Source organism: Pleurodeles waltl, chromosome 1_2, assembly GCF_031143425.1.
Source record: "Pleurodeles waltl isolate 20211129_DDA chromosome 1_2, aPleWal1.hap1.20221129, whole genome shotgun sequence".
NCBI classification, from domain to species: domain Eukaryota; kingdom Metazoa; phylum Chordata; class Amphibia; order Caudata; family Salamandridae; genus Pleurodeles; species Pleurodeles waltl.
In genome coordinates this window covers 1,262,668,172-1,262,692,214 of record NC_090437.1, presented here as the reverse complement: position 1 = coordinate 1,262,692,214, position 24,043 = coordinate 1,262,668,172, and the positions used below count along the sequence as shown (strand labels likewise).

General features: G+C 42.5%; 1 protein-coding gene across 2 annotated transcripts in view; it reads left to right on the top strand.

Annotated features, from left to right (window-relative positions):
- The window catches only part of CTNNA2 (catenin alpha 2), a 2,570,005-nt gene that overhangs the window by 2,205,189 nt on the left and 340,773 nt on the right, over window positions 1-24,043 (top strand). For both annotated transcript variants that reach the window (XM_069204683.1, XM_069204674.1), the window contains exon 13: window positions 23,158-23,309. In XM_069204683.1, coding sequence (XP_069060784.1) covers window positions 23,158-23,309 — 152 coding nt within the window. The remainder of the gene's footprint in view (window positions 1-23,157; window positions 23,310-24,043) is intronic.

Sequence of the window (24,043 nt, the reverse complement as noted above, 5' to 3'; positions counted from 1 at the left end):
CTTGTCCTGCTTGGAATTTTTCTTGACTTTCACTCAAAGGCAATTACCAAGAAATTGAACCATACCCCACAGAAAGCAGCTATTTACGATTTTCTAGACTTCTGAAAGGAATTCATGAATCCGCTAATGCAGCAGTATTTCTGTAGGAAGCTGGCCTGCTGTTTGGTGAGCACCTATGGTGTTATCACCTCATACCAGGTCCAGGTGTCCCCTATTAATGAAGTGTAGCCTCTCTAGAAGTAGCTGTGGAAGAACAGCCACGTCTTATCTAGGAGACATGTAAAGCTTATTCAATACCACTATAGTCACACAGCACTTACACACATGAAAGAACTACAAAGTGTTACAAAAATAAAGGTACTTTATTTTGGTAACACAAATACTAAAATACTGTATAGGCAATATCCCAACTGGAGGTAAGTAAACACACTATTATATACACATTAGAAATCAGGAAATAGCATTGAAAGCAATAGGAATCGGTGAAAGCAATGGCAAACAGTGAGGGCCCTAGGGGAGGGCCAAACCGTAACCTAAGAAAGTGGAATGTGAAAGGCACTCCCCCACCCAAGGAAGTGTAATTAGTAGAGGGGAGCTGGAGGAACTAGGAAACCCAGGAGGTAAGTACCAGGGTGCCCCTAGCGACCAGGAGACAAGAGGTAGGTACCTGGTTTTTCCCAAACCAACAAGAGGGCTTTGGAAAAGGACTATGCTAGACCCAGGCAAGACTGGAAGAAACCAAAGGATGATCCTGACAGAAGAGGACCTCCAAAAGAAGAAGTCCAAGTCCAGTTCGAGTTGGAGTGGCTGGCTGTGGCATGAGCTACTACCCACCCTTCTGTGGATGCAGGACCAGTTGAAGGTGGATGAAGAAGGTCAGCAGTACAACACAGGAGCAGCAGAGGAGTTCCAGAAGTGATGCAAGTGATATCACATGTTAGTGGTTGTGATGCAGTCGGTCAGTGGTGCTGGAAAACCACCAACAAGCCTTGGCAAATGCAAGAGTCAAAGAAGAAGATTTTGCAAGGCTGACGAGGACCAGTAAGGTCTAGGAGACTTGACCCAATGAGGGGAGTCCGAGGTGACCCTCAGCAGCTGGGAGAGTCACAAGAAGAGGAGGCAGACCCCACAGGTGACCCACGGGCAGCAGGCACAGGAGTCGTAGTCAGTTCCACTCTGCAAACCTGAAGAGGAGTCCCACGTTGCTGGAGCAGCAGGCAGGAGACTGTGCTTTTCAGGAAGGAGTGCTGCTGGCCGGGGGTACAAGGAGAAAGAAGATCCCTTGAAGGAGGAGCAAAACAAGCCTTGGTAACTGCAAGAGTCAAGGTGCACAAGGGTACTGTCTTGCAAGGAGAGGCAAGGGCTTACTGTCTCCCAAGTTGGACAGCTGATGGATAGGACCAAGTGAACCACTGCAGACCACCATCTATGATGCCAGATCCATGCAGTTCTGCAGGAGAAAGGATCCACACAGCCAGTCATCATTGCAGTTGATGTCTCCAGATGCAGGGGAGTGGCTCCTTCACTCCAAGGGAGATTCCTTCTTACTTCTTGTGCAGGCTGAAGACTCATCACCCTTAGAGAGAAATGTTGCAGTTGCTGGAAGAAGCCAGAGAAACAATGTTGCAGAGCGGAGTCATCGCTGTTGTTGCAGATTGTCGGTTCCTGGAGGGCCCAGTTGCAGCCCCAGTGGCCAGAAGATGAAGTAAACAATGCAGGAATCTTGCACATTGAACCTGAGGACCCACCCAAGATGGAGACCCTAAATAGCCCTGGAAGGGGATTGGTCACCTAACAGGGTTACCACCTATTAGGAGGGAGCTGTGACATCGCCCTCCTGACCTTGCCACTCAGATGCTCCCAGGGGCCTCTGCCTATCTTGGATTTAAGATGGCAGAATCAAGTGGCCATCTGGAGGAGCTCTGGGTACACCCCTGTGGTGGTGATGGACTGGGGAGTAGTCACTCCCCTTTCCATTGTCCAGTTTCATGCTAAAGTAAGGACCGGGGGTCCCTGAACTGGTGCAAACCCCAGGAAAACACCACAAGACTAGTAGGAGCAATACTGGGGGTCCTCTAAGGAGCACCCAAAGTGCATGGAATCATACAACCAATACTGGCAACAGTATTGCGGTATGATTCCAACATGTTTGATACCAAACATGCTCAGGTTTGGAGTTACCATAATGTAGCTGGACAATTTACATGGGTAAAATGGCTTCCCGCACGTACGAAGTCTACTGTAAAGGGGCTGGAGTACATGGGGGCACCTCTGCTCATGCAGGGTTGCCCTCACACACAGATACCTGCACCCTGCCCTCTGGGCTAGGAGGGTCTGCTATAGGGTGACTTATAGTGACCTGGTGCAGTAAACTGTAATGAAAGGGTGCATGCACCTTTTCGCGCAGGCTGCAATGGCAGGCCTGCAGACAAATTTTGCATTAGCTCCCATGGGTGACACAATACATGCTGCAGCCCATGGGAAACCCCCGGTGCCCCAATGCCCTAGGTTCTTAAGTACCATATAAAAGGCACTTATATGGAGGCATCAGTATGCCAATTGTGGGCTGTGCTAAGTCCTAACCAAGCAAATGTAGAGGGAGAGAGCAGAATCCCAGTGAACACAGTCCAAACACACTGGCAGCAGGCAGAAATTGGGGTAACCATGCCAAAAAGAGGGTACTTTCCTACAATTTCTTCATGCATAATTGTACACAATAAATACATGTTGCACAAGTTATCTCAGTAACATTTGTTTTTGATCCATAGAAAACAGGTGATTAATAGAGGGCCTGCTATCACTCGGCTTGTCTAAGCACCAGTACTTTCAAACTATATATAAGACACTTGTAAATGTAACTTGCACATACATCATCTGCTATGTTCTTGTGACAGAAACTGGGTTATTAGTTGAGGAGGTTGTGAGTCCCACTCAAATAATAAACACAGTCCTTGTCAGGGTGAACAACAATAGTTACAAAATAAACCCATTGCTGGTAGCCTGGTACCAAAGTAGTCAGGTCTAACATAGAGGCAACATGTAAAGTATTTATGCAGCACAATAACAGTACTAATGTGAAAACACAACACAAGAAAATCGTAACACATTTAAATAATAAAATACATTCTAATAAATAAAATGAAACCATAATGTTAATGTCAAAAATCCAATAAGTAGGACTTGAGTTATCACATTTTATGTAAACATAGCACCAAAAAGCCCAAATCACCATTCATGGTGTTTACGCGTCCTTTTATGTTAATTTATTATAGCCTTAGAACCCGACGTAGCGGGCTCTACCGGCTATTAAAGGCCCGCTCCCGAGTTAAATGCCCGAGCCGAAGGCGAGGGCATTTAACAAGGGAAAGGGCCTTTAATAGCCGGTAGAGCCCGCTATGGCGGGTTCTAAGGCTATTAGAACATTCTGCCACTCAGGGCAAAATGTTCTCTTAAAAAAAACAAATTGCTCACGGAGCCCGAGGGGATTAGAATCCCCTCGGGCTCTGTGAGGCTTTGTTCACAGCTGCTGCTGTGAACAAAGCCGATTGGAATGTTGGCGCTGCGGGCTTTTACCGGCCAGTAAAAGCCCGCAGCACTCCATTGTTTTCAATGGAGCTGCCAACTTCCAATGTTCTAATACACATTAGGACTCGTTTTAGGCCAATGAATCTTTTGACCCAGTTGAGAGACACCGTAGGACGAGATAGCTGATCAATATATCAATCAAAATATCGATAATGTCATCAATATTTATCATAACAATACACTTCACTTTGGTTAAAGACATTAATCAGATTGACGACGCAACCATGACCTTTCGGCCATGAATAATCACACTTTTAGTAGAATTTTATGAATTTTATTCCCTATTAGTCACAATCTATGAGCAAAAGGGTTGATCTCAATACCAAGAAGCATAATAGCATAGTCACGATGTGGCAATTGTGATAAGATTTCATTAACGCGAGAATCACAAATATTAGAACATAACACGGCGTAAACATAGATCAAGATAGCAGAGTTCTAAACACACGTCAATTCAACATAGCATGATGTCAGTCGTTTGTCTATTTGCGTCAGATTAAGTGAACCCCTGTCCTAACCACTGATTGGCATTAGCATGTTGGGCTTCATGCAAAATAATTTAGAACACCAATTTGGAAAACATCTAACTATGGTCTCTAACAAAATGAGCAGCTGGTACCTAGAAAGGAAAAGCAAACAGACAAATTACAAATTGTATTGTCATAATTACCCTCCAAGAAATAGGTCAGCACTCAGGATCAGTCTTCGTCTTCAGGACATCAGTCAAAACGCCATCAGTCTAACTCAACTAAAGGGCATAGGGGACACTTCCCTCGTAAGGAGGAAAAGTGTAAATGGGCAGTCTATGGGTGAGGATGGTTTAATAAGTCTCAAAGTCACCAAACAGAGTGACAGAGTTTCTGGATAAAATCAATAGCATTCCCTACCTAGTTCTAATGACCCTTCTGTGACATGGGTTTTTATCCCTTTTCCGTAGTACATTCCCCCAAATTTCTATTGGACATTTACTATACCCCACAATCTTTAACCTATCAGATTTAGCATTAGGTAATCCCAATTGTCACCCCACATTTATTCATAACACTTTGATTGGTCTTTGTAATTGACGTCTTCGGAGGTGGCACGTCCGGTGTTACTTCACTCCTTGGCACGTCTTTTTGGGTCAGCAGATCCATTGTCCATCGGTCTAAATGACCTTGTACATTACATTAATCTGCATTTGTTTCAATTTTTACATAATTCTTAAACCAAGGCACCAAATATGCGCTTGGGAACGGAATCAACATAGATACATTCGTCTTCCAAGTTGAAGAAAAAGAACATTTGCCGGGTCATGGCCCTTTACAAGTCGGCACACTGGAAAAACAGAAAAATGCATTTAATATGAGAGCTGGGCAGCTAAACCCACAGCTCACGCTAATTTAAGGCCTATAAAGAGTAACATAAATGTTAATATAAGCTTAATTAAACATAACATAAACATTTTATTCATCATTGTTAGTTTGCGTATACATTGGTGGGCATTCACCATAATTATAATTCAGGTGCACGTTTAAGCAAAATCGTTATTATTATTATTTTCTATGCAGCATCATTACACATTGATATAAGAATTTTATTTTAATATAGGTTATGTAAGCTACGCTCCCTCAATGGTAATCTGGTTGTGCTGGAAAAAGTCGGAGTCAAACATTGAGGCTGATTGAAATGAAGCACAGGTCGGCTATAGCAACCAGGATTCGTCCTGGTGGAAAGTTTGCCCTCTAGCATTGCCCTCTTTGCGTTGGCAGGAAACACGGATGATTGGTGCTAACATGAAAAACTCTGGACAGTGAAGTCTTGGATCTGTGTCCAGGAAGGCTGAATTGGCAGTTGAATGCACGTCTTGCATTGGCAGTTGAATGCAGGTGTTGCGTTGGCCTCGGTGAGGCCGGGTATGGTTCTTCTTGACCCAAAAAGTTCAGAACCTTTGTCTTTTCAATTGGAGTCTAATTCTTGCAGTTTTGGGGCTTGGGGAAGTACACTCTAACACAAGTCAAGGGTCCTGGACCTGGAGGAGCACCTGTTGGGGTTAATATATTTTGCAGGACAGAAGTAGCGTTCAGTTGGTGCTGGCCAACTGGACAGTTGCAGTGGAAGACCTCTAGAAGCTTGTTCTGTCCCTGTAGCAAAAACAAGAGAGCAGTCAACGGACCCTTGGAGTCCTTATGTGGACCTGAGGTCAAAGGAAGCAAGTTCAGACTCCCCTCTGGCTTCAGACAGTAAGGCAGTCCTTCATCTGAGTCTCCACAGGTCTGAGAGTGTCCTCGTGAGAAATTCTGACGGTGCCATTTTTATACCCAGCGCCATTCTGTATGTGGCCCCTTTATCTAACCTTAAATTGGTTCTCATTAGGCCTTCCCTCTTTCCTGGGTTTATATTCAATTTGTCTAGGGAGAGAAAGGCACAGGGCGGCCCGGGGGAGGAGGGACTCTGTATTTGCCAGTGACAGGGCAGGCATCTTCAGAAGTCAGGAAAGCACATCTCTTAGTTTACGATTTGAAGTCCAGGGTGGGCAGAGTAGAATCCCCAGGCCATCTTGCTCAGGAGAGGAAACCCTTCCCCATACCTAAGGCCCTTTTCCCCCTCCTCTCTGGATGGAATACACATCACACCACACACAAAGGCAATCCATTAACAGTAATGTGACCCCGGACACTGGTAGAAAGATTTGTTTTAGGCAGGAAAATGCTAACTTTCCAAAAGTGCCATTTTCAGAATAGTAATTTTAAATTCCACTTTACCATTAAAGAGGATTTAAAATTACAATTCAAATGAGTGGAAGAAGGATTTCTCTATCTCCCTCCACAATACAGTTCTTACTTAGCAATTATTCCACACCGTTTCACTACACCATCACTCAGTGTTAGTGTATGGGAGAGATAGCTCTGTAATAGTGAAAAACAAGTTTAGGAGAACCTGTAAAACATTAATACACATGTCCTTCCTCTTAAATAACATAGACCCTGCCCTGCAAGCTTTAGGGCCTACCTTAGGGTGACTTATAACTATTAAATAAGAAGGACTAGGCCTGGCAAAGGATATTATTTGGTAGATCAAAATAGCAGGTTAAAATTGCCCTACAGACCAGAGTGGCATGACCTACAGTACTACTTTAGTGGTTGGCACAATGAGTGCAGAAGCCCACTTGTAGCAATTAATTTACATGCCCTGGATGCTTGTAGTATAAGTACATTACACGTGCTAATCAGTTGTATACCAATTTTATCATGTTGGGAATGGAGAGCACAAGCACTTTCCCACTGGTGCAGGACAAAAGTGTGCAGAGGCCTAATACCAACAATAACAGCTTTGGTAAAAAAAAGATAGGCCAATGAAGGCAAACGTCTGGGGAAATACCACACACAATATGGTCTATTCCAACAAAGGTGTTAAAGAAAATATGAAATATAATGTGCACTGGATAACGGCACTGAGAAAATGACATTATATGCAATCACTCTGTCTTAATGATTAAAAAGGGAATTATTGAAAAGCAACCTCAAAAAACCCAGAGCTTCAATCATTTATTTGATGTGCTTTAGGTACAATGTATTGAGAATAGAAGGGAGGTTGATTTTACAGATACTGCAATAATATAGATTAAACTGAGCTGGAGACCGATCATCCAAGGCACTGTGATTAATAGCAGGTTTCCTCTTTCTGTTGATCTGTCACAATTTCTGATTTATCTCTCCTTTCATTATGAAACCGCTTTTGATTCCCAATCTGTTTTGTCACAGTATTGTTCACCAGCACCTGGCCAGATGATGTATGTTTTAATCACAGTGACATCAACAGGTAAAATTAAACAAAATAAAGAACAAAAGTAAACTGGAGAGAATACGTTTTCATACGTACACATGCTCAGGTCATCAGTGAAACACCTGATGAAAACAATTGTCTGCAACTTTGATCGAAGAAATATAAATATGTTTTAGTAGTTTCAGTGACATATGTTGACTTACAGATTCATATGGCGAAGAACCCAAATGTTTGTAACAATGAATTAAAATGCAGACTATTCAAGGGCATGGAAAAACATAAGTGCAGTAGAAATAAACTGAGGGTTTATTTCGAAAAATAAAATAACTTGATATTTGAGTCTATTGGAATGAAGGTATTTAAAAATACCAACATGTGAATCAAAGCTAATAATTTTCAAAGTTCTACCAAGAATGGTCAGTGATAGGATGTCTGAAAAATTATTTCAGTTGTTGGAGCATTTTGAACACTTGCTAACCATTACTGTTGTAGGCATTTGGGCAGACGTGATACAATTTTGTGCTGGGGTGTTTTTAAGTCTCGGCTTTTGACAGGACATGGGCTGAGGCTGGTGAGATTTTTTGTTTTCTAACAGTGGGCTAAGGGGGCACCCATTCCTTACCATTGGTTGGCTTCATTGTCACTGTCATCTGCTTGATTCTTATTGATCAGCTTCTGTAGGCTGCCTTCATTTTCATGTGTTTGTCCCCACCTGGGCATGGATGCATTACTTGTGTCCTTCCACTGCTCATTTTCTAAGCAGTACTATTTTCTTTATTATATGCACTCTATCGGAGTTCATCTTTTTCAGCTGGCTCCCTTTTGTACTTCTAATTCCTCACCCCCACTTGCCCTCCCTCTACCATCAGTGTTGTGTGCCCCCACCCACTCTCTCTCGCTCGTTCGTGATGATTGCCCCCACCTTCCATCCCTAACCTGAGTTGTTGCTTATTGTCATCCCTCAATTTTGTTGCTTCCTGCTCCCACCCTCCTCCTGTTGCCCTTGTTGTTGCTTCTTGCCATTGTCTGTGTTGTTGCTTGTTTCCCTCTCCCACCCTTTCATTGTCTATGTTGTTACTTTTTCCCCCACTCACTCTCTCATTGTCCATGTTGTTGCTTCTTCCAATTGTTCATGTTGTTGCCTCTTCCCTGTTGTCTGTATAGTTACTTCTTCCCTTCTTCCTTCCACCTCCCTCCTACTGTTGTCCATGTTGTGCCCTCACCCGCCATAAAAAAAGCACTATGACACGGCCACCGCTAGCTGCATCATAGCATTTTTTCCCACACCCTCTGTTGATCTTCTTGTGAAGACACCAACACAAGATGATGTAAGGCTGGGTTTATTCAGAGCACCAGCACAACCAATTAACTCTAGGCAGGCCCAGCATCCAATCTCCCAACCTTCTAGAATCCTAGTCCCCTAAAACCCCGCTTAGAGTGACAACATGACATAACATATAACTTCATTACTCTTCTAAATATACTACACTTACACTATTCTTAAAAAATAAAACACTCCACATATAAAAAGGCATAACATTACACAAGATTTCATGAATAGCAATTAAAATAAAAACCACACTTAGGGCATGATTTAGGTCTTCGCCGAGGGGAATACTCCATCACAAATGTGACAATATCCCATCCACCTTATTTAGATCCCATAATATCCTATGGAGATCACACTAAGGGAGACGGGATATCCCTCAGCCAAGACCTAAATCAGGCTCTAAACTACTAATGATTAATTCCATGAATAACAATTGTAACAAAATATAATAAAGGTTAAACAGATAATTCTATCTCATTCTATGTACATACATAATCATTCAAGTTCCATGGTCTTCTTTTGAATCAAGATTTTGACTTGAGAACAGTGTTGGTCTCCATGTTCCTATCGGAACATTCACACTTTTCCCCACATTTTGAGTTTAAATTCATGGCACTTGGTCACCGTCCTTACATGTCACCATTTGCCATCTTTCACAAGCACAAGATTGGTGCTGTCCTCCATCGCTTCCTTTCTAGGTTTAAAGATTTCAGTGAAAATAGCACCAAAAGCAACAAAGAGCCAACTGTGGAAATTTGATCACACCGGACCAGGACAAAGTCACAAGTTCGGGCCAGCTACCAGGACCCGATTTGGCCCGCTGAACAAAAGTACCTTTAGTCCTGGTTGTGGAGCATTGCGAGGTCATGTGCCCAGCATACTTGAGGCAGCTGGGGTGACGCGTCAGGCCTGAAGTGAAGCGGGGCTCACATGCAATGTCCTGCATCATCATCAAGGATCCCATCAGCTGGAGCTTGCACTGCAAATTATAGCGTTGAGTAAGCATCGCACAGTCGAGGTGACGCATCAGTTCCAAAGACCTGCAAAGCTGTAATGCAAGAACTTGCATTGTGTTCGAGGCTCCCGTCGATGAGGTTTTGGCGATGCAAGGGCCTGTATCGTGAAAGCCTTTCACAGGTGCATCAGTTCTGAAGCGGGCTGCAAGGTTGATAAGGAGTCCTTTCATCGATATAACACTTGCACCAGAGGTAATGTGTCAGTTCTGCCCGGGGTTGTGCCGTGGAGTAGAAGAGATGCATCAGTTCTGCTGGGTCCACAGGTGGGTTGGCAAATCATCTTTAAGTCCACTTCTAAGGGTCCAGGAGTGGGGTAGCACCACTTGGCAGGGTAGGACTTACGGATGGCAGAGTCCAGGTGTTGAAGCTTTCTGCCCCTGAGGATGTAGTGAGGAGGCTAGCCAACTAGCCCTTGGTGTCACTTTGTGGTCATTGCTTCAACAGATGCAGGGTCAGTCCTTCTCACCCAGCAAGGGAGGGCAGCACGTCAGCACAGTGGGCAGTGGTCCCGTGGAGTGGAAGTCCTTTCAGCAGCACAGCAGCAGCACAGCAGTCCCTCTTCATGGCAGACTGTCCACAGGTCCAGAAGCCTACTGAGGCATGGCTCTTTCCTACAGACTCACTGGCACTCTTTCCACCACTAGACCACCATAACTGAAAGCTTAATGGATGGGGTAAGTGTTTCAAGTCCCAACCTGGAAGGAACAAAAGGTTCATGATGGTGGTGAGCCACAGTGCCTCACACTTCTAGTATTCAAGCTTCTATGATTTCTGTGCAAATGTGGCCCTCAAGAACAAGGAATTATAATATGTGTGTGCCTGGAAGGGTGAGCTTGGAAAGTTGTGACCATCTTGGTAGTTAGTTCAGTTCACACCCCTGCTGGTATTATACTGTAAAGCAGCTTCCATGACTTTCTGAGCGATAGACTGAGCGCTGAAACTGCCCAAATATTGGTGATCTAGACAAAAAAGAACATTTCATACGGTTTGTACAAATTTATGAGACTTTGGCAGTTTCTAATTTCTTAATTTTAGGGTTCAGTCATTGAGGTTTTAATAAGTTTAACTGGATGACCTAAAAATGTAAAGTCAGTGCAAAATATTTGTTTTTAAAAAGGGCAAATCACCCAATAGGGTATTTGAGGGCCAGCCAACCCATTTGTTTTGTAGGCCAGTGATCTACAAGATTACAGAATCGCCTCTGTGGCACATATGGAGCAGCTATAGTAATAAAATTAAAATTAAAAATTGTGCATGTCTGATTGGTCACCAGTCTATTATCAGCCCCCCCAGGCATACATGGTTTTGTTTAGAGTGAAGATGCACAGTGCTCTGTTAGAGAGAAGAGGCCTGCAGATAAGTCCCAGAGCCCGTTAGCAGAGCTAACACCAGTGATACTTAACCAATAGCAAGTGCTGTGTAACAGTTATTGGCCCTGATTACGAGCGTAGGTGCTATTTAGGGCACCTGATAAATAACGATACTACAGGTACGTAATTTACAAGGTGTTATAAATAGCACCTATTACGAGTTTATGATGAATAAAATGCAAATTATGGTGTTTATAACACCAGAATTCTCATGATACAGTAAATATTGTATGCTTTTCCCCTGTTAGATTTCTGCAGGTTTAATCGTTAGACTGTTTTAATGCATCCGATAACTATTGGAAACATTAAATACCTTTTAACTTGTAATTCAAAACCGTGCATAATAGTGTGATCGACAGTGAAGAGCCCAAAAAGGCTCTGCGGTGCCATTCACATTGTATATGTGATGCCGGGGCTGCCAATGGCATGATGATACTTCTCCAAGTTAGAATGCTGGCTCCAGGAAAATGTTGGGCATTCATGATATTCTGTGAGCTATAACGGCATGATGGTGGTCTTCTTAGGTAAATTGTTTGCCCTAGAGGAAACGCCTGGCTTATTGTTGGCAAACAATGCATGATAGTATCCACCTTTGGTATTGCTGCTCCTTGAATAATAATAGTGATGCTTGACTTATTGTGGTCAGCATGTCGTGATCATGCCCACCATTCGTACTGGCGGCCCTGACATGCTCTTGGTATAATACTGGACCTAGTATGACGGTGGAGATTCTTGGCCTATTATTGGTATAACGGTACATGGTAAAATGGTGCCCACTGCTCACACTTGGTGCAGAGCTGGTCATGGCAAAATGATGGCAATTCTTTGCTAACCTTTGTCATCCATCATTGGTATAATACTGTTCCTGTCGTAATATTGGTAATTCATGTCATGTTGTGGTCATGCCTGGTAAATATTGTCTTGGTCCTGGAATAATCAAGTTAATTTGTGAAATATCGTAAATATCTCTGCAGTGATGGTGCCCAGCTATCTCATATAATCCTGACTGTGGATTATTAGTCCTTATGTATAGTAATTCTGATTTGGCCATAAATATATGCATATCAGGAGTTTGGGTGGGTTGTGAATTTCAGAGTTATTTTCACAGTGCTTTTGAACAGAAAAGCCTGCCTTAATGTGTACAGAAAAAAGGGCATAAAATGGAAGTGAAATGCAGGCGGTAGCGTGGAAACTCAATTTCCTGCTACACCTTTTTGTTTGAGTGAATTTCCCAGTAATCTGGGACATGTGCTATTTGTAGTTTGGGTGTGAAATTAACCATGCCGTGTTCCCATAACTCCAGTAATTATGGCATATTTATCAGTTCAATAGACATTGCGACAACGGCTCTATCTTATGTGCCCAACTAAATTTACATATTCACGAGTTATCATTATAAAAGGGTGGGAATTATCATATCATATCAATAAGCAAGCAATTGCCACCATTCTCTGGTAGAATATCTACACAAAGACAGATGCTAACTATTCACAGTCTAATACTCGTCCCATCGATAGTATCATATAGTGCCAACAGCTGTGTCCAACATGATCAGTTCTGTGTTTTCTGGGATTAAAACCACTGTGAAGGTCACTTGGATCTTTGGAAGTAGCCCACCAACACATTTTGGCCCTCATTATGAACACATCGGTGAAAACCGGCGTGTTCATGCTGACCGCCAGTGCCCCCGGAACCCCGCCAGCCGTATAATGTACATTCCTCTGGGCCGGTGGGCGGAAACAATGTTTCCGCCTGCTGGCCCAGAGGAATGCCTGGCCGGGACATTGACGGCGGCTCCACATGGAGCCGCCGCCAATGCCTCTGTGCGGTGGGTGCAGCTGCACCCGTTGCACAGATCACTGCCCGTAAATCGGGCAGTGACCTGCGTGATGGGGCACTACACAGGGGCCCCTGCGCTGCCCATGCCAAGTGCATGGGCAGTGCAGGGGCCCCCAGGTGTGCCCCGGTGCACCCCGTCCGCCAGCCTTTCCCTGGTGGGGAAACCCACCAGGGAAAAGCTGGAGGCTAAGGGATCATTATCCAAGGGGCAGCACTGCTGCCCTGTCGGATAATGATGCCGACCACCGCCAGGCTGCCTGACGGAGGCTTCATTATGTGGCGGTGTGGCCCGCCATGCGGGCTGGCGGGATTCCCCGCCACCGCCGGCATGGCGGCCCACACCACTGTGTTCATAATGACCGCCTATGTCAGCAGAAGCAATGGCCTATGCATCCCTGGCAGAGGAAGGTCTGCGTAGCTTGGTCAATAAGATTGGGTGGGGCGGAGTGTAAGCTTCAGATATCTCAACTATCAGGCTGAGATATCTTGATGAAACACATTATATGAGAAGCAGTACATGATGGGGACTGGGGAGACTGGAAAAAGAGAGGAGGGTGGATTATTAGGAGCACTTATAATGCAACATTGTTTAAGGCCTACAAAACAGAGATGAGAGAGAGTGTGTATGTGGGTGTTTTGTCAGTGTGAGCAGGTCCCAGGTGAAATCCAGAAGACACTTCAACATAACTGCATAGTAGGATCACCCTGCCTAAAATGCATCAATCAGTCCAAAAGACACACTGTCATCAGTGGAGCTTTCTGAACAGGTGCTATGTTTTTTGCAACCACTAAGCAAACATTTATTGTTCCTCTAAAACAAACTCCCACTCCAACCCCCATCTCAGTAGTTTCTTTAAAAAAAAAAAAAAAAATAAGTGACCCTCTTTTTTCACATGCATCTGGTCGTCATTAATAGATTTTTAATCCTAGAAAGGCTATGTCTCGCATTGTGGTCTAGGGCAGGAAAAACCAATGACAGTTGCTCTGTCCCAATTAGGGTGTGGTGACTGCAACTATATGAATGGGCGGTCAGGTCATGGGTTTCTGATAGCAGAGAGATCTACCATTAGAAGTCTCTAAATGGGGTGGAATAACCAACATATTGATCCACAATGTTTGGCAAATGTGGCACCTCGAGCAGATGCAAAATGACCCCTAAAATGCCTGTTAACTAGCAAAGGATATATGCCTCATCACTATAGCAAAAATCCCTAATAAAAAAACTTGTGTTAAGTGGGCTGTTTTATACATCAGAAGTGATGGGAAATCAGGATTAAGGCTATTATGATATCGATGTCATTGTTTATAATACATTTTATTGATTTTAACATTGGAATAGACAATAACACACAACATACCATATAGAGCCACGGCATTCCTTAGCTCCACCACCCTGCACAGACCACCAAGAATTACCAGATTATCTACAGTTATAGTAAAAGCTTCTCACAATAGCAACCAGATACAGGCTTTGTAACTACAAATTTCATCAAGGGTGTCATTGTATGTGTCCAATGGATCTATATTGATCCTTCCCAGGGTTCCCAATTTTGTGGGCAGCCTTACACAACAAAGACAGGTTTCTCCATGCAAAACAATGGACAAGCTCACAAACTGATTTCTAGCCATTTGCAAAAATCATACATAGGTGTAGATCCTGAATATCAACTACCGAATATAGGGTGGCAAAATATAAAAAAGTAAGTATGTATGGATTTCTTGTTCCTAACTCCATTTATGTATCTTGATGACATATTTGATATTTTGTCCCTTGATATTTTGTCATGCTCAGCTATATACATTAGTGGGGAGCAAATTACTGAACCATTCAAAAATTGCAATCATAAAATTACACATTGTATTCACTTGCTATGAGAACATTGATTTTTAACATAACATTTGTATTATCACATCAACATTTGCAATTAAAATAAAGTTGTCTTATACAGGAGAATATAATGACAAAGATCCCACAGTTAGGACTTTCTGGTGTTAATGTGATATTAAAAATGTTATGTTAAAATCACAGTTTTCATACTTTCAAATAAAAATATCAAAATAATATAATTTGTATTCCTATGATTGTAACTTCAGACTTGTTCAATACTTTCCTCCTCACTAATGTACATAATTGATTGAAAATATTAGTCAGTGGGGTTACTGCCCAAGCGAGTGGTAGCCAGTGCAGAGCCATTATCATCAATTCAGCCAAATGTATAACTATTTTGTCCACAATAATAGTATGCCAATATATTCTCGTGCTCCTCATTCGAGAGCACAATCTTGTAAGTACAATTCGACATTTGATTCCATAATATTAACATCCATTGTTGGCCTTTTTCAGCAAACAAGCCACATTAATAAAAGTGAAAGTCACAAGTGCCATGGAAGGCAAGAAGTGTTTATTTGATATATTTCCCGATGAATCTGCGCTTGTGTTTAGACATAAATAATAATGTAATTTGAACATTTTTGTATACAGTTCAGAAGAGTGAGAGGGAATTTCTGGTGATTGAATTCCATTCTATTCTGTCATCCAAAACAGGAATAGTGTTTTTCATTTACATAACATATCAAGGCCAAAACGCTGCAAACCTTATAGACAGAAGTTTATAAGTGCTAACACATTTACTTCTCAAAAGAAAATAGACCATTGGGAATGTATATATTTTCTTCCAGCATTTCGAAGTATCCCCAAATGGGGTACAAGTCATGCTCTGTACAAGGATAGCACAATCTCTCAATTTATTTTGAGCAGTGAAGAAAAAAATTGAATATGACATCTCATTTAAATTGTAGTTTTGGGCAGATCTTAGTTTTTAAAACAAAATCCATTCTGAAAGAAACTGTCTTTGTGAAGTGTTGAACTATTTCTCTGTCATATGCCTCTTCCAAGCACAGTTGGAGTGTGCTTTTCATTTTACTTGTTTCTACATGTAAAAACAAATAAATGCTATATTTTTACAAATGCTATACTATATTAAATAGTCCCAGTCTCTGAAGAGTAGGAAAACAATTGTTATCATTAGTGAGGAAACTAGACGTGTTGCACATAACAGTATTGCTAATTCAAGAAAATACCTCGGCAAGGTAAAGAGACCTATTATATCAGTCTAATAAAAGCATCAAATTAAGAGGTTATCAAATTCTGTAATAGTGATGAAGACATACCTTTTACACCTAGATGTATAAATATAGGTATAAAGATAGAGTTTTGAAGCACAGTTTTAAAGCCTCACTCCTATGATTCCACACTGTGATGGATATCCCTACACTATTCATTTTTTCCCAATCTGTTATGCTAGCAGTTATATCCTTCCTCATGGCCATTTACTTACATTCTCCTCCAAACTCCAATCCGTTTATCTCCTCTTAACTAAATATAGCCAACCAGCACCTTAATAATAATTCCTGTCCTTTCCACAGTTTCCAAGAAATCACACACTTGCTTGCGATAATGGAATACAAAACTCAACCAGTCACTTGATGCTCATTTCTAACAGATTCAGTTTTTCAAGCCTCATGCCTGAATCCTTTTAAAGGGCCCTCATTTATATTTCACTCATATACAAATAAAGGTATTAACATGTTGTATTTTCAACTCCCTCTGTCCCTGCTTCCACTGTTGCCCTTGCTCTCTCTCGGCCTCTCTCTTTCTCTCTGTCTCTCTCTCACTAGGCAAATTAACAATTGCCCTCACAATTTTTCTGTTATTTATCTTCTGTTGAGTCTGCTGTCCTACATCCAATATCTGATATTATCCACAATTGGCACAATCACTCTGGTCAATCAAACACATTTATTACCAAAGAGCTTCATAATTGTGCTCCTTCACTCAGTAACGTTTGAGTTTATATAAGTTATAAATGAATATGGTTGACCAGTGAATGAGAAAGGGGGAAAAGACTGGGTATAACACTGTGTAGTTGTGGTGTAGTTAGTGAGATCTTTGTATTCCTCTTATTCAGCTTCACATTGTATTACCTATGGTTATTGTGATTACAAACAATGCTGTGTGCCCAAATAGGATAGTGCACATGTGCATGATCAGTGCTTACAGGGACTGATACAACGTAAAAGTTAGCACCTCCGCAAATTTGCTTTACTGGAACATGTAACATGAAGACTCTTAGGGCCAGATGTAGCAAACGTTTTTACCCATTCTGTGTCTATGGGAAAAAGTGTTCGTACATATGGCCCTTAGTCCTGTGTCAAATTTCATAATGATAAGAACACAACATTATTCTGGTATTTGGTGTTGTCATTAGCTAAGTTTCTTTAAGGTGCCACTACTGAGGGCTAAAAAGTTAAAAGGTTATATCTATAAGAGTTCACTTGGGGCATTCCTTTTGTACTGCAAGTCACAAAATCATTTACAAGAGCTTAAATTCTCTCACTCTCTCCCTTTCAACGAGCCAGTTTGTCTGTTGTTACAAAATGAGAGGAACTGACTTACATCCTCATTTAGAAGAGAACGGTAATGTGTTTTCTAAGAAAAGGGTCTAGACTGCCCTTCGCTCTGTTTCGCTACCTTGTTTAAAGAACAGAAAAATGTGGTTTTCCTGGTGTACCTTACTGTCCACCATTGTTGGAAATGGCCCTTTTTGCAGTTATCCCCAAACCTTTTACCCTCTTCCTCCTTTGGACTGATCTATTTAAGCTGGTTTGAGGACTCTGGGTACTTTACCACTGCTAAAGTGCAAGTGTTCTCTGTTGAAATTGGATTGCTAATTGGTTTATTTATGATTGGCATATTTGATTTACTAGTAAGTCCCTAATAAAATGCACTAGAGGTGCCCAGGGCCTGTAAATCAAGTGCTACCAGTGGGCCTGCAGTACAGATTGTGCCACCCACATAAGCAGTCCCGCAAACATGTCTCAGACCTGCCAATGCAGTTTCTATGGACCACATGTAGGAAAGTCCGAGATTGCGACTCGAAAATTGTGAGTCAGTCCGACTCGCAATTTCCGAGTCGCAATCTCGGGTGCAGAACGGTGTCTCAGACACCGTCTGCGACTCGCTATGGGGCCGCAAAGACCCACCTCATCAATATTCATGAGGTGGGTCGCATTTTGCGACCCCATAGTGAGTCCCTGCACTCACAGGGATGGTGGCCTGCTGAAGTCAGCAGACTTCCATGTCTGTGACTCCTTTTTAAATAAAGCAGTTTTTTTTTTTCATTTTGCAGCCCGTTTTCCTTAAAGGAAAACGAGTTGCAAAATGAAAAAAATACCGAAACCATTTAGTTTCGTTTTTTTCAGAGTAGGCAGTGGTCCAAAGGACCACTGCCTGCTCTGAAAAAATATTATTGTCGACATTCACAAAGGGGAAGGTGTCCCATGGGGACCCCTTCCCTTTTGCGAATGAGTTACCACCAGTGTGACACTGGTAGTAACTGCGAGTTGCTTTGTGACCGCATTCGCGGTCACAAAGCAATTCTGAATTGCGATGCGAGTCGCAAATAGGAAGGGAACACCCCTTCCGATTTGAGAGTCGCATTCACAAATTGCGAGTCGGTACCGACTCGCAATTTGTGAATGTGCATCGCGTGAGGCCGTTTGCATGGCGCAAACTGCGATTTTCGCAGTTTGCGACATGCACACGGCTTGCACCATCTGGCCCTATATGTGCAGTTTTAAACTGCCATGTAGACCTGGCAAGTGCATCCACTTGCCGAGCCCAAACCTTCCCTTTTAGTACATATAAGGCACCCCTAAGGTACGTCCAAGGTAGCCCCAAGAGCAGGGTTCAGTGTCTTTAAAAAGTACGGCATGTACTGGTGTGTTTTACATGTCCTGATAGTGAAATACTGCCAAATTCAGTTTTTATTATTGCAAGGCCTATCCCTCTCATAGTTTAACATGGGGATTGCCTTTATATATCTTTATGAGTAATTTCCCATGGGGATCAGATAGAGATATGGAGTTTGGAGTCTCTGAGCTCACAATTTAAAAATACATCTTTTAGTGATGATAGTTGTTAAATTGCATGTTTGAAAATGCCACTTTTAGAATTTGGGCATTTTATTAGTAACAATTCTGTGCCTCTGCCTGGCTGTGGAATACACATCTGAATCAGTACAAAAGTTGGGCAGGTTGTGAATTCTCTCTAGACAGTCACACAAAGGGAGCTGAGGTGTGCCCTGTATATCCTGATGGGTCTTTCTGGGTACGAGTGGTGGGAGAAGCTGATGCTTGCACCTGAATAGGGGTGTGCCTGTCCTTACACAATGCAGACTCCAACCTCCTAGAGTGTGTCTGGGACCAGGGCAGGAAAGGCAGGGTCTTTTGCACTAGAAAGACTTTCCTTTGAAGTTTGTCTACCTCAGAGTCAGAAATGAGTATAACTATTGGACCCAAAGCCCTAGACTGTAAGAACACTCCTAGATCAAGAGGAGTCTCTGCCAAGGAAAAGAGCTGAAGAACTGTGAGAAGGAGTACTGACCCTTCGCTGTGTGTGCTTTGCTGGGTTGGCCTGCAGTTGCTGCTTCTGCTTTGGAGAGGACAAAGACTGGACTTTGCTGTGTGTCCTGCTTGGGAAGTTTCTCTAAGGGCTTGGACTGAGCTTGCCTCCTGTTAAGAAGTCTCAGGTTCTCAAAGACTTCACCTGCCAGCCCCTGGGTCGTCTTGCTGAGGACCCTGACTTGCCAAGAGGTGCTCACTCCAATTCCTGTGCCCTTGGGAGTGAAGTCTGGCATATGACAAGAAGAACCAGCACATTGACTCCGGACCACTCCAGAACTGGTGCTGCTGCCTGACTCCGCGCCGCTGCCAACACCCAAAGCTGTGGTCACCGCTGAAGTGCAATGACCATGTCCCTCACTGCAGGCCCGAAGGCACCGCAATGCCTGTGGCCTTGTGGTGTGACCACACCACTGCAAAGTAACCTCATTGTGTCTTGATCTGCTGGACTTATCGACCCCTCCGGATCATAAGAAACTGCCACCTCACCACCAACACTGCCTCACCTCTGCTGCCAACATCTCACCTCCCCTGTATAGTAGTAAGGAACCAACGTCTCACCTCCTGCATAGCAGTACGGAAATTACGCCGCACCGGCCGCAGTGACTCCTCACTTCCCCAACTCTGTGCACGTCTTTGCCTCTGCCTCGTTTCATAATTCTGTACCCGGGGTCCATGCAACTCTGTGACAGGTGCTGCACTCCCTCACGAATGGCGTCAGACTCTTGGGAACAACCCCGTCACGACGCGGTGATAGCACCAGTTGGAACTATTGTGTTTCTAAGAGTGTTATTGGGATTTAATATTTATAAATTCATATCTTTGTTTGTGTATGTTGGATTTCTGTTGTTTTGGTCTTGTTTTACATAGATAAATATTGCTATTTTTCTAAACCGGTGTGGTGTCAATTTTTACTGTTTTCACTGTTACTGTGTCTGGACAAATACTTAACACATTGCCTCTGAGATAAGCCTGACTGCTCATGCTAAGATACCAAGGGGGTGAGCAGGGATCATATTAGAGCTGTGACTCCCTTACCCTGAGTAGAGTGAGGGTCCCTACTTGGACACAGTACAAACTGACTGCCAGCTTGAGACCCCACTTCTAACAACCATGATACCATGAAAACTGTTCTTGCAGACATGACACAAGATGAAATGGTGTTGTCATTTCAAACATCCTTCTGTCTTGGGCCAACATGTAAATCAAGTTCTAATATATCCCCATGTTAGAAGAAAGCTCTTAGCACTTGGGAGGCATGACTTAGTTCTAAAAAAGGTATCCAGTTCTATTGGTCTGTTTATAGAAAACGTTTTATGTGACAAGTCCTATTGGTATGTTAACCCTAAATTAATTTGTAGCTGGGAGAGACTAGGGATATCTATACTACTGGCCAGTGGCTGTCCTAACATACATAGAAACATTTTGATAGGATAATTCTCTATTGGCCATTACATGATCACAAATTGTACTTGTGGGTCTTACTGAAACTTTAAAAGTACAATTGTTATAAAAGACATGATTCAACATAATGAGAGCGCTCTGTTGGTCCTGTCTGTTCTTATTTAAATTGCTGATTGGTTTTGTTATGTCTTTTTCCTTTTTTTTTCTGTTAATACACTCTGATTTCATTTGAAAACACCAATAAAATATATATTTTATAAAAAAGTAGAGGAACACACTAACCTTTACAGTGCTCTAAGACACCTTTCCAAATAGCATCAAAAAGTGGCTTCTTTTTCCAAAGAAGCTAAATAGCACAAGTCAAACAACCAATTTCCAGTGCCAATTTTATAATTACATTTTCAACTCCACAATGTAAGCTATTTATATCATCAATATTGAGTTAGACAGAAAAAAAAATCAAACGCCAATTGACAACATGATATTGTCATTTTGGCAGATATTGTTTATGGCAGCAGGTAAGCAAGATGTTATAAGCCACATATTTAGTTTTATTACCACCTCACCATTCTATGGCCTAGTTTCTATTCAGTGAAAGAAGGTTGTGGCCTCACACTAATCCAGAGGTCTGAGTTGGACCCTAATGTCCTTAAGAAATCCATCCTGATTCACTTTCTACCTATCATTGTCAAAATAATGAATTGTGTGTTTGCTTAGGATTTCTGAGTGGGTTGTACTTCTCTTCAGTGGTGATGTAATCTGCTTCAAATATTCTAGCACTTCTGTGCTACCTAGAGATGTATTTTTGCTTTGAGTGTTTGAAAAACTTCCAGCGATTATTATTATTATTATTTTTTATTTGGGGCAACTGTAAAGTACTACTCACCACTCAGCAGTACACTTCAAGTAGTTTGGGATTTGTGAACATATAGAGGCCCAGATTTAAAAGAAAATTATGGAACGTGATGCGCCCCCTCATTTTCACAATGTAGGGATACGCTGTATTTAATGGAATTCAACGCACCCGTGTGTTGCCCCCTGCGCCAGCACTACATTTTCTGCCGAGCGCCAAAGCATCCACCCTTGTGACGTGGTGCAAGGATGGCTGCGCTGAGGGAGAGATTGTTTTTGTGCAGGAAGGGTTGCTTCCTGCACAAAAACAATATAAAATGGTGATTTGCTCTTTCTCTGTGTGCTAAATGCAGCACCCATAAAAAGGGCAAAAAACAAGGAGAAATTAAAGCATTTCTCCTCGTTGCTGCATGCTAATGCCACCCGTGGGGTGGCGTTATATTTTGGTGCAGCATCATGTTTACAAAAATAAATAAATATGGGCCAGTGTCAAAATGCAATGGGTGTTTCTTTGGCATGCCCACAGCAACACCCATTTCATACCACTTCCACGCAAAGTGCTGCATGTTAAGGGGCCGTATTTACTAGGTGGCGTTATGCCACAAACAGTGGCTTAACGCAACCTTGTAAATACAGCACAGTGCATAGCGCCACTGAAGCATCAATAAAAGTGACACTCCGTTGGCGATAGGGCCTTTTAAATGTGTTCCAGAGTGACTAATCAGCAGCATAATAGTGCATTGCCAGACACCGATGAAGGAGAATGACCCAGTAGCAATGATCAGTTCCGGTCTTAGGTGTATGATTGGACATTTAGAGGTTTTGGTAGCTTTAATGCTTTCATTTTAATTCGCTCCATCTGCATTTGTGTTTGTAAAGTCTTGAGGCTGGAGGAGGGGAAGACCAGCGAGAGTGGAACTATAGGGTTCGAGGCACTCTAAACAGGTTGTTTTCTCTATACTCTTGCTTTTTCATTATTTTCTCTTTAAATAACTCATCAGGAGGTGCATGAACAACACACGTATTTTAATTGTATTCTTTGCTTGTCACCATGAAAGCGCTGGCTCCTCTCCCAGCGACATGGAATTGTACGAAAACAAACCCTGAACGCCTACTGCTGAATCTGACATGAAAGGGAGTAATGTCTGATCTCTATATCCTTTGTTTTCATGACAGAGGTATTCAGAGTAAACCTAGGAGGTGGTCCACTGATAGTGTTTCGGAAATGCACTTCACATACTTTTTATAATGTGTGTGTCTGTCTCCCAGTTCAACAAAAATAAAGAAGAAAGCACTCCCCATACTACTCAGCACTCTCCTGGCCAGGACTTGAAGAATTGTTCTAATTTGTATCCGAAGTGTGAATTACAGGACAGAGTCAACATCCGACCACACTCATCCAGCTACTCCTGTTGTGCCTTCAAAATGTCACAGCATTTCCATGGGCTTTTCAATGTGGCTTTGCCGGGGGACATCGCACAAAAGGAAGTATTGTAGGTATTCATGCTGTGTTCTATGTTTTATTTTCATTTAGTTATGCCTCGTTTTGCGGAACAAGTGGAGGTTGCCATTGAAGCACTGAGCACGAATATCCCGCAACCTTTTGAAGAGAATGAATTTATTGACGCTTCGCGCTTGGTGTACGATGGAGTCCGTGACATCCGGAAAGCAGTGCTGATGATAAGGGTATGTAAGCAGAAGCACGATTTATGGTTTAACAACATTATTAGAACAGTGTTGACTTATTTTAGTGGCTCAGCCTAATTTGAAATTTTATCTTAGAGCAGTGTATATCTAAACCAGTGCTTAATTTGTAAACAAAAACGTGCCGGTGCTCAAAGCCCTGATCTTAAACATGCGGCTGTTGCAATGAAATGTGACTGAGGCAATGTAATCCTGAAGCCATCTCGGGCCTCTTAAATCCATTTACAGCCACTCCCTGCACCTTCAGCTCACTCTTGCAGCTTCCTGCGTTTTCCCTTTGTGACGCTTTTTCATTTTTCTCTTCCTTCGTCTTATGGCAGAAAGATAAGCACTGGCCATCAAAAATAAGTGCCGGTGCTACGCACCGGATACAACAAGCACAAGTTAAGCACTGATCTAAATACTATTCAGAAAACCAGCATTTGCGATTGAATGGGTCTTGCGTTTGCTCGAGTTAGAGCTATTAGCGTTGTCAACTCCTAACTGGAGCTTTCTTGCCACTTAAATAAAAAATGAAAAGTATGACAGTTGACATAAGTGAGACGATTCAAAGTGCCATGGTGGCCATGAGCATGAGCACAAAGGAGAGACACAAAAAGAAAAATAAGTTTGCTAGCAGTCCAATGTATCAGCAATCGTGCAATTATCCATGCAACAGGGGCAGTCTGCAAGGCGGTAACAAAACCACCCCATGGTGGGACAAACGTAAACCATGA